This window comes from Crinia signifera, chromosome 9 (genome assembly GCF_055691185.1).
Source record: "Crinia signifera chromosome 9, ASM5569118v1, whole genome shotgun sequence".
NCBI lineage: Eukaryota > Metazoa > Chordata > Amphibia > Anura > Myobatrachidae > Crinia > Crinia signifera.
The window spans coordinates 94,802,969-94,815,046 of NC_139225.1; the positions used below are offsets into that span (position 1 = coordinate 94,802,969).

Consider the following 12,078-nt stretch of genomic DNA (forward strand, 5'->3'; position numbering starts at 1 on the left):
CAGTAAGCCACCGAGCCCGCAGCGTGGGCGAGCGAAGCGAGCCCCGCAAGGGGACTCAGACGCACGGCTGCTGCCGCCGTGAAACTAAACAAGTACCTTAATAATAAACAGATTTGGGATAAATATATATTTCTATTATTATTATTATTTGGAAATGGTCACAAATCTCTGCTCAATCTTAGCCAAGGCCTGAAACTAAATATACTTTATATGGCTCATCAGGATTCTTTAGTTGTATATAATGTTATCAATTATTTTAAAGAATTGTTCCACCCAAAATATACTATTTTATATACAGAGGGCCTGATTCATGTTTTAAGCAAAGCAAAATAAAAGCAACTGGGCAAAACCCTGTTGCCCTGTAGGTGGGGCAGATGTAACTTGCAGAGAGATTTAGATTTGGGTGAGGCGTTTCTGAAATCAGAATTGCAGTGTAAAAATAAAGCTAATATTTGTGGGCTACAACATGCAAAAGCAGCCAGTATTTACCCTGCACAGAAAAAGTGTAAATGTATTCTCTCCACTTGCAGTTTCAATCACACAGTTATTTGTGTATTTTGCTTTACTTACAAGGAATATGTATTGGTGAAGAATTTAGAAGCATGGCTAAGTTTTAGCTTGAGATGGTCAGTGAATAGGCAAATCACACACATGGACAGGAGTTCTGGGATACAAGTCACTACAGTCTGATTTTATCATGGAGAACCAAGTTGGGATCTGACCTGCTGTACTGCACCTCGTTAGAAATTGTAAGTTTGTTTAATAAAGGTAAGCAGTGATGGATATCACACTAGGTGCAGGTGGCAAGTGCCAAGGCTTGCTACTAGCTGGGGCTACTAGGAAAAGACTACATTCCCCGTGGATGATGCGTCAGGAACAGGCGGATGTTTCCTGGAGCCCGGAAGAGTACGTTTGGATTCGGAGTCCAGGGAGCACTTGCATATGCAATCCAGGAGTATGGAAGAGAGTCTTATCCAATGATAGAAGCCAGTGAAAGGATAAGAATAGATAAAAAATAAGTGCTTCCTAGTACTCAAATTCTCCCAAAAATCCAAAACTAATTTTGTCAATGGTTCCCAAACTCGGTCTTCAAGGCACGCCAGCAGACTAGGTTTGAACCCCTTGCCTTACATAGTCGCATGTGATGCGACAGTAGCCATGTGTGATGCCTCCACTCTGCTGTCCCTCTGTGTGACATGGCAGGCAGAGATCGCTGACATCACTGCTGCAATCGCCCCAGAAGGGTGTGCTGCGGTGAAGCACACTGTTCCTCTCCAAGCACATTTTAGCTGATCTCTGTGCATGTGCAAGGGGGGAGCTCATTGAGGAAGGCAGTATTTTTTTATATTGTGGGGAATGTAGCATGTAGTGTAGCAGGGTTGGACTGGCCCACAGGGAATCCCCCCGTTGGGCCCCACTGACCTCCTCTTGGGGCAATGGTGCATTATTATAATGACATATAATAATAATGACATTATTATGCATAAACTAGAGGTATTTACAATGTATTCATTGATATTACACTTTCCAATGATTAGCCAAACCTCTGTGGCAGCTGGTCACACCCCCTTTGGAGAATAACCACACCCTTAAAGAAGGGCCCCTAACACTGCATTCCCTGGTGCCCTTTATGTCTCAGTCCCACACTGTAGTGTAATTGTAAAGTGCAGCGTTTAGAGGGATGTTGTCTAGCATGCAGTGTAGTAATGTAGTACAGGGGCCACGTGACAGAGATGCTTAGGGCATTTGGGGTACAAAGGGGCAATATTGTTCCACAATATACCCTTTGTTCTCTATAATTATTTTAGAGGGGGTGGGGCAGGAAAAATAAATGCCTTACCGTGGGTGACAAAAAGCTTAGTTTCGGCCCTGCCTCTGTAGTACCATTTACACACATAATGACCTCACTAGTGTTGCTTACATACATAATGCCCCCTATGGTGCTCCTTACACATTATGCCCCCAGTGGACTGACTGCTCTGGGCCTGGGACAGCCTCTGCCACTGCTGACCTCTGCCATTCTTAAGATAAGGGGAGAAGAGCAGAGCACATGCTTCTCCCACTCCGGCAGCTATTTCTAATATAGCACTGGCTTTTGAGCCAATTGGAGCTTGCAGCCTAGCAGCCAATCACCGCGGCTGCTAGTACACGATTTCTGATTGGATGGAGGCCAGGTGCATTTGAAATGCCCACTCTGTAATAAGAGTGTTCGCCAGTGTAGAGAATAGAGGGGCCCGGCGGCATGCCCTCTAGCCTCCTTGGCTCCTGGACCTCACGCTCCACTGAAGTCACCCTTCCGTGCCCATGTACACACGTTAAAGCAGATCCATCGCTGCCTGCTGTCAAGGTGAGCCAGCCCTAGGCTTGGTATGCATGCCCCTAGACATCTGCCTATGCATAGGGCCAACTCTATGTACAGGCAGATGCCAAGGGGCATATGTAGTTCTTATTCACAGTGAGACTCTGGGCCTGATTCAGACCTGATCGCACACCCATGAATTTGCATGGCCAGCAATCAGTTTAGTATCCACCCCACTCCAGTGAAACCCTGCCTTGCAAATGAATGTGTACGGTGTGAAAATGCTTAAAACCCATTGCAAGCATTGAATCATTTTTACACTGGCCACAACTAATTCACAGCTGCCGCATAGCCCAGGACAGAGGGCCTGATTCAGACCTGCTGGGCTGCGAGTGTTCAGAGCCCAGTGAGCAGGTAGCCACCGACCTGCCGCCCCTGTGCACAGCTGTGAATGTATATGCAGCCGTGCACACAGGGGGGAAATCATTCACCATCAAATGATTTTTCCCCTGCTCACAGCGCTGAGTGAGCCATGACTCACTCTGTGCTGTGAAGACTGTAGGGAAGAGGCCCTCCCTCCCAATGACCAGGCAACACCTGCGTTTTCTGGAGAGCACCCAGAAAACACCGGCAGCACGCCCCCAAACGGCCACCCGCTGTCAATAAAACAGCAAGTGGCTTGCGAAAACAGGCTTTCAGAGCAATTTGCAGCCCGTTCAAATGAATTGGGCCTTTACTCTTAAGGCCCCCATACACTAGCCGATTTTGGTCAGATTTCGGCCAGATCAGTCGGATCTGGCCGAAATCGGACCAAAATCGGCTAGTTTTGATGTCCCCTCAGATCTGATGCGCGGTCCCGTGCGCATCGGATCTGCGTCGGTTGGTCGGACCTGCTGCACGTCCGACCACCCGACTTGGGACCTAGTGGGGCGGCGTGGCGGTGGAGGGAGCAGGGGGGGCTGGGGACGCTGCGGGGGACACAGGCGGCATAGAGCCGGGCTGGGGGAGCCGGGAGCTGTCAGTACTGAATAAAAAAAAAAAGCCCATACAATGAATGGGCGGCCTGTGATTGGCTGAGCGCTCTCTCAGCCAGTCAGCAATTGGCTGAGAGAGCGCTCAGCCAATCACAGGCTGCCCATTCATTGTATAGGCTTTTTTTTCTAGCACTGACAGCTCCCGGCTCCCTCTGCCCGGCTCTATGCCGCCTGTGCCCCCCGCAGCGTCCCCAGCCCCCCCTGCTCCCACCAGCAGCCCTGCTCTGTAGCCCCGCCCCCCTGCTTTTTTACATGTAAAAAATGGCACATTAAGTGCCAATCTAATCAAGCTCCCCCGGGGAGCAGCCGGGGAAGCTCAGGGGGAAGTCGGGGGCTACTTGTCCTAAGGACAAGTCGCCCTAGTGTATGGGGGCCTTTAGGCTGCAATGAATACGGCCATATCCGGGCTGCTACAGATGTCACACACACTCTCCCCGCTAACAGGCTTTGTCATGCCTGCATTTCCCTGCCACTCCCAGCGTTTTTTCTTGCCACTTCCTAAAAACACTCCCGGTCAATCACCTTGTGCACGGCTAGCGAACAGAAATAGTTGCATCATTGCACAGCATGGTTACTGTAAATTGTACGCATGCGCAGTGCATCTATATATAATTGTCCGCTGTGCAAATTCCCAGCCGTGGAATCAGGCATACTTGCCTACCTGACCCTCTCCATGAGGGAGAAAATGCTCTGTTCCTGGACTTCCCTGGTAATGTAGGATTGCCATCACCTGTGGTGAAACACCTTTCTTATCAATTACCTAGGTCCCCACAGGTGATGGCAATCATATATTACCAGGGAAGTCCAGGAACAGACCATTTTCTTTCTCATGGAGAGGGTCAGGTAGGTAAGTATGTTCAGAATCAGGCCCTGTATACTGACATATACTTTGACAGGTACCAGGGAGATAATGTACAAAAGCAGAGATGGTGTCGTTATGGTTGTGAAAGGAGGGGACGCGTATACCTGTGAAGTAATGCGCGTGCGCTCGCCACACTATATAAAATCAACTCCACGCCGATGTGGATAGTGGGGGTATGAAAAGGTCGGAGGACGCATAACACCGCCCCTCGCAGGCTCGCTGCGCTCGCCATGCTTCGGGTTGGCGTGGGGGGTGCATTTAACATTGTAAGCACCCATTAGGGTGCTTATACAATTTATAATCGCATTGCATTGTATGGCATTGTATGCCATATACAATGCCATACACAATGCCATACAATTTTAACATTGTATGACATTGAAGAACATCGGGGGGCATCGCATCGCATACCATCGCATGCCTTATGGTCTGCGATGCGATGGGCGCCCTGATAATACACAAGTACCAAAGATTCTACAGGGAGATAGAAGGGAGAAACAACAGTACACGGCGAGACTGAAATCCCAGCTTCATCAGGAGTGCCCTGAGACTGAGCATTACACATGTGCGGTATATACAGTACTGTATAATAGTATGACTATGGAATAGGTCGGTGACGATGACTTGGATCCGTCAGGGGTCGGTAGTTGCGGTATAAGCAAAGGACAGCTCTTACTCTATGGTTCCTGTGAGACAGAGCACCTTCTATCCTCCGCCCTTCTCTATGGTTCTCGCACAAGCGGCGGCAGCGAGCATCGCAATAGCTGGACACGGCGGACGTCAGACCCGTAGCCGTAGCTCCCATCTTACCCCCATCCTGCTACGGAGCGCACACATCCTTACCGCGGGCGATGGCTTCGATGGATGGGGGCGGCCCCGGTGACTGTAGCATGGCGGACATAGAGGATTTCCGTCAGTACCATGAGAATGACAAGCAGTGGGCTGCCCGCAAGCAGTTCATGGCCCGCAACATGCATTTATACCCCGGCCGCAAGGTAGACCAGCTTATCGCCCTGTCTGTTACGTGGAGTAATATCGTTTTCATAGGAAACCGGTGAGTACAGCAAAAACACATGTATCATGTATGTGCACCTAAGTACAGCTGTCATGGTTGTATGTATGTGTGTTTGTGTAACATATGTACAGCTCTTCTGGTTGTATATGACCTATGTGCTGCTCTCATGGTTGTGTGTGTGTGTATGTATGTAAGTAGGTCAGTATTTGCCTAGGGTGCTGATAATTCTCACACTGGCCCTGTTGTCTCCATACACCGCTCCCTTGGTCGTGTATGAATAGGTACCCATACACTAGGTGACGCATGTGATTTGGGTGCTTCTCATGCTATTGTGGTGATCAAGCTCATCAAAAACTTCCAAATTGCATTTGATTGACAGCAGGTCTGATGCAATGCACAGATCGCGTCCGAGCCAAGCAGGCTTGGATTGTATGTGATATAGCATATGCAATAGGACTGCATACGTGGCTCAAGGGGGGATTGCAGAGAAGTCACCCTAGTGCCTTATGAATGTCACCTACGCACAGGGTCTTGACCAGCTTTGGACCCCGGACGCACACACAGGTCCAGGGGCAGTGTGAATGACAACCTGGGTCCCGTTCACTGCATTGTAAAGGCACCGCTGGAAACTGCTGACATCTCCCAGCACCACCTCCTGATAACATCACCCACCCGGCTTTATGCAGGGTCGGGCGTCTAGTGTTAAATGTGCTTGCAAGCGGGGTCGCACTTGGATTTTGTACCTGGCTTGCGAGCGCTTTCTAGTATGAAAGGAGTCTTAGTTGGGTTTGTTTGTCTGTCTGTCACCTGTGGACAGCTCTTGGTCATGGATGTATGTCACCTATGCACATCTCTGCTGGTTGTCTGTCTGTCAAGTATGTACAGTTCTGCTGGTTGTATGTGTGTCTGACTGTCACCTGTGCACAGCTGTACAACCCTAACTGTCGCTGTTAGTGCTTAACCTTCCTACCACTTTACCTAAAATCTAACTCCAACTGCAGACTGACCCATACCTCAGCACAACAAATCTAGCACCGATTTGTTTATTGCTATCCAACGAGCCCGAAAAGCTGTTGCAAGCCGCTATTTATTAGGGCTTTTTTATCACCTGCCACAGGTAAAACAATACCCCTGATAACAGCCCCGTTTACGTGGGGAAATGGGTTGTGCAGCTGCAAAAACACACTTTTCACTGAAAGTGTTTTCACAAGAATCATTTTTTTCCCATAGATGCGCCCCCCCCCCCCCCCCCCCCCCCCCCCCCCCCAAAAAAAAATGAAGGGGGATAAATCGCTAAAAAAAAGTCCGGTTTTTGTAACTGATTATTTTTGCCTCATAATAGAACTTGAACTGAAGTGTTCTAGGCACAGTCTGGGCTCATTATTTTATCTTAAACCAGTGTATATTGAAGGAACTATGCACCTTTTTAGTTTTGGTTTCAGATTAATTGAGTATATATTGTATTCCTAGATATGGGGAGCAGCTGACAGAGAAAGTTCATCAGATGGCTGAAGGAATTGATATTGGTGAGATGCCATCATATGAGCTTGTGCCTGATGCCAAGGCAACAAAAAGAACATCCACTTTAGATGCTGGTAAGTTATCATTTAGGCATACAGTAACATAAATCTACATTGAGAGGAAAACTGCAGCCAAACCATTACTTGTATAGGTTCCCACTCATAGATCGTAGTATAAATATACTGCATTTCAGTGAAATCCAGAAGTGAGCAGCGGGTGTTTGGCTGGCAAACGTGTCTTGTTTTCTCTTTTACCTCTCACTGTCCACATTCACGCCTTTCCTGATATTGGTATTGAAGATTTATTACATACAGGTACAGCAGGACTAATACACAAATCATAATACAGCCACCAGGATATTTGTGTTAAGATTTGAAATCCCCCTCAAAATTAATTATATTTTGGCAAACATTATTGTTTCAACATGTAACGACCTACATATATTTAGTAATAACCCATTCCATATGTTATATCAGGGCTGGGTAATAGCCCGCACCACAGTGAATGAAAATTGCACATTTGCAAGTAGAGGATACCCCTATCCTGTGCACCCAGCATGGATGCAGGCTCTGGAGGGCAGCTTTAGTGCAATGTCTGTTCGCAATAAAAGGTTGCTTACTAATTCCTGTATCAGAGACAATTTGAGTTTATTAATATGAGGCTGCAATCAAAGATGGTCATTCGTGGTGGTCAATCCAATCGGATGTGAAGGGTGCAATGTTCAGTTGCAGCCTGTATTAATGCCGGCAACAGCACCGGAACTCACTCCCGTCATTGCTCTAAATTGCTCAAAGCCTTATGGGACAGAGGACACTTTTGTGGGAGTTTGTGCTGCCGCAAAGTAGCACCCAGAAGATCACAAAGAATAGGATTGAACAATTAGGGTTTTTAAAGGAAAGAACTCAGTAGTAATAGAAATTCATAATAGTCATTAGTATCTTTGTAAAGGCCATGGTGACAATATTCTGGTACACTGTTATTGGCAAATGGACTTTTGGACTTTTTGGTATTTCCATGCATGCAAGCAAGCTTGCCTGAAGAGCTTTCATGTATACTACTGGTGCAAAATGCTCTATAAAGAGGAAACATACAGTCTGTCATAATGTGGTGCTCATTCTAGCACTCGCCATATTTGCAAACCCATGCAGTTCCTCTTCCCTGCCTGGGGTGTTGCTGTCTGCTGTGGCGTTTCTAGCACAGGTCTGGTTTGCATATCAGTGCTGATATACAGACTACACTGCTAGAAGCACTACAGCAGACAGAGACACCCCAGGCAGGGAAGAGGAACTGCATGGGATTTCAAATATGGCGAGTGCTAGAATGAACACTAATAATGGCCTTCTTTTTGTGGGGGCATGCAGGAAGTCGTAAGGGGCTTCTATTCCCTCCTGTGCATGGACTTAAATACAGGAGGAGCATTGGTATTGCTTCTCAATTTACCAGAGTTCTGACTGTATGATACCTACTGTTCTTTCAGATAATAATCTTAAAAATAAAATAAAAAACAAGCTTATGGCCCCCCTGCAAGTCATGCTTGTGAGGCTGTGGTTCCCTAGTCCCCAAAGCAAGATACGGACGTAATAGTGTGTACAGACGGTTAGATTTGGCTTTATAGGAAACATCGGAAGCCAAATCGCATGCTTTTTTAGGGCTTGCGAGCCCGATGCGTTGCCGATGCGCGCTCCCGTGTGAGCGCATATCGGCAGCCAGATAGAGGGGGCAGGCAACACTATATAGTGCAGATCTGCACTATATAGTGTAAATTGTGCCCCTCTAGCATGCCGTGAGATGCGAGTCCCGATGTGATCTGATCGCGTCGGGACTCGCATCTCACGTCAGTATCTGCCGTGTGTACACACCATTAGACTGGTTTTCCCCTGACTCATTGTGCAGAAGCTGGTGGTCATATCCCAAAGCATTGGAGACCCTGTCCTGTGTGAGAATTAGCTAGGGATGACCTTGTGTATGACCACTCTCTGCTTCTTTGGGTGCTGTCAGATGCACAGAGATGCAAATGTGAGAGATGATTTAATATAATTATATTTTGGTGCCAATGTGGAAATAATAGGTTATCTGTAAATGCCAAATAATTTAACACATTTCTTTATTAAAAAAGATTTTGCTTTTAGAGAGAAGATGCATAATGCTGATTGTTATTAGCATACATATGTTAAGTGTTTGAGCAGCTTTTGTGTCACCTATAATATGAAACATTTCTGAAGGTAATTTGAATTTTTATTTTTAAACGCAGTTGGACAACCTCAGAAAAAGAAATTTGGACCACGCCCACGCTTCGAACCTGTACATTTTGTCATCAGCACATCGACCGATGACCAAAAATTTCAACAAACAAGAGAGTCTACGTGCATTCAAAAACAAGATGGCGATAGTCAACTTTCCAAAAGCATGCCGCAGGGGTTTGATGTATCTGTTACTGTAAGTGACGACTCAGAGCCTGAAGAACACTCAGAAATGGAGTCGAGTTCCACTCCCTATATCTATGACTCCAGTTCTTATGTTGAACAAAGCAAGAGTGACTCTGGCTCTTTCATGGCCAAAATAGAACAGAATTATTCCGCCAAATTTGAATCTCACTGTTCAGATTTGTCCAGAGATTTCCGTTCAAATGTGCTCGATATGTGGAATGGTATCAACAAGCAAGGGAGAAAAGGTATCGGTTTTGTAAAGCCGCCTAAAAATACTGGCCGGTTTGGCAAAAGCAAGGAAGGCGGCACACATCCTTACCTGGGCCGCAAATTACAGACTTTAGATAAATCTTTTTTTATTAGGAAACTTTCTGCTATTGTGAAGCAAAAGATGTTAAAGCCTGCAAGGTCTTCTGATGGTAGACAAATTAACTTTATCCACATGTTGACACTTTGTATTCAGACATGTAAAACAAACCCTGTATACACTTATGTACGGGTTAAAGAAATTCCTCCCGACAATCTCCCAAAATGTAAAATCCCATCTAATGGCTTTGCCTGTGAAGTCAGATGTCAGGATATTTACTTAGCCACTGGATATGCTTTTAGCAAAAATGGAGCTCGGGACCAGGCTGCTAAACTGGCCATTGAGCTGTTACAAAGTCCCGAGGTGGAAGCCGTCACAGTGAACAGAAAATTTGGCAATGAGTACCGTGAAGATGTGGTGGCTTGCCCAAGTAACGCAAAAAGGAATGAATTTCCGCCTGCTCTTAAACAGAATGATAGTAATGGGAATGACGGTGTTCTAGCTGGTCAACAGAGTACAGAGACAACAAAGGGTACATCAACCAGGCCTTGGTCAGAATTTATTCTTAAAGAAAATACAAGTGACGCAATAGGCATTCTGAACAACTCCGCTTTTTTTAACAATATGACGGTGGAATATAAATATGAAATGATGCCGAACAATAAATGGCGATGTAGTGTATTCGTGCAGGACTGTTGCTTAGCTGAAGGGTATGGGAATAAGAAGAGCAGCAAGCACGAAGCAGCAGAAGAGGCCGTTAAAGTCCTTAAGGGCGTGCAACCTCATTTTCAAAAGGCCGGCTTTGCCAAATGCACCGACACTGGGCCAACAAATGCATTGAAAGACCTTGTAATATATGAAAACGCTCCGAATCCCATCTACATTCTAAATGACACTGCTCAGATCAACAACGTGACTATAGAATATGTGTTTGAGAGCGCATCTGGATTTGATTGGAAGTGTAAGGTGTTTATGGCACAACAGTTTATAGCAGAAGCTGTTGGCATTAAGAAAACTGTAAAACATGATGCCGCACAGAAAGCTGTGAATATCTTAAAGAAGACCCATCCTGTGATGATTAATAATCTGCATAAGGGTCCTGTCACAGATGCCATTTCACGAAATCAGATCCGAGGGCTGTCAAACGAAGACGCGTTCAAACAGCAAATCAAAGAGGACAATATTGGGAACCAGCTACTAAGAAAGATGGGATGGACAGGCGGTGGCTTGGGCAAAGGAGGATGTGGGATCGCAGAGCCCATAGCTGTAAAGGAGCAGCACATGCGGGAAGGCCTTGGCTTAATGACTGGTGACCAGAGAATTACAAAGAGAGATATTGAACAAATTATAAGGAACTACTCTGCTTCAAATAATCAAGATGACCTCACCTTTTCTAGGGAACTGACCAACGAGGAACGGAAAAACATCCATCAAATGGCTCAAAAATATGGTTTAAAGAGCAAATCTCATGGACAGGGTGTGAAAAGGTTCTTGGTAGTCAGCCGGAAAAGAAACCGACAAGAACTCATACATCAGCTCAGGCAGGAAGGCCAGGTCGGCTCTTATGTTCTTGTTATGCCACAGAATTAACACAGCAGCGGGGATATTTTGTTTTTTATTATTTTTGTTTTTGTTTTTTTATCATGTTTGGAAGGTTAATGTTGTACACACAACGTTGATGTTCATTTATAGAAGAACTAAATTGTACTTCACACTTTATGGTTTTAAAATTAAACAGTGTATTTTATAATTTAAGAGGTATAATTAATATACTGAACACTAGTCATCTGCGTTCGTGACTGGCCCTTTTGCTTACAGTATTTAATGACATTTTAAATGTTGTGGAATGTTTGGTTTTCCCATAAAATGGACATTTGTTGAAAACGCCCATGTTGTGTTATCTTTTTCCTTTTACAAATGCTAAATTATATTTTTTTTAAATTTGAGGATTCTCATGGTGTCTAACCATGAGTTCATGAGCATACAGCCTAGAGTTTCAGCATTTTTAACATGGCTCCCCTGAACTAAAAGGTCTTTGTTTCAAATTTGGAAGCACATTAAATCAAGCGAATTATTCCTGGTCATCCTTCGGCTCAGTCATGTGGTGGTGTATTGATGTGCTTCTGATTGTCCACGTTTTATGCTAGGCAAAACCACTCATAGTGTCTACCAATCAGCTTGACAATAAAATAATTTATTTGATCCTGGACCATTAACCCGAGGCACCACTGTAAGAGCCTGGGGGGCACCCAGTGTGGGTATTACTGGCACAGGCGCTATTCATTTTCAGATCGCATGGTGTAAAAAGAGATTAGAAGCTCAAACACTAATAAAGAAGACTCTCTTGTTCCAATATTTAGTAGTCCCTTGGCAATCATTCTATATTCACTGTTCTTTTGATCTACTTTGGGGGTAATTCAATAAAGGCCCCCATGCACTGGGTCAGACTTGTCCTTGGGACAAGTCGGACCAGTTTGCCCGGCAGCTTCCGATTTGGCACTTGACGCTGATTGGCTGAGATCCAATCCACGTCCGGCCAGTGCTTTCAAATTCAGCAGCGCTTCCTGCGCCGCAACTCGACTAATAGCGATATTCACTCAGTTCCCATCTGCTG

The 12,078-nt window shown here is 45.6% G+C and overlaps 1 protein-coding gene across 1 annotated transcript; it reads left to right on the forward strand.

The window, feature by feature from the left end:
- The first annotated feature begins 4,811 nt into the window (after positions 1 to 4,811).
- NKRF (NFKB repressing factor) lies at positions 4,812 to 11,348 on the forward strand. Its single transcript, XM_083159407.1, has 3 exons — positions 4,812 to 5,249; positions 6,681 to 6,805; positions 8,983 to 11,348. Exons 1-3 carry the CDS (start codon positions 5,047 to 5,049, stop codon positions 11,052 to 11,054), a joined length of 2,400 nt encoding a protein of 799 aa, XP_083015533.1. The 5' UTR covers positions 4,812 to 5,046; the 3' UTR covers positions 11,055 to 11,348.
- The last annotated feature ends 730 nt before the right edge of the window (positions 11,349 to 12,078 follow it).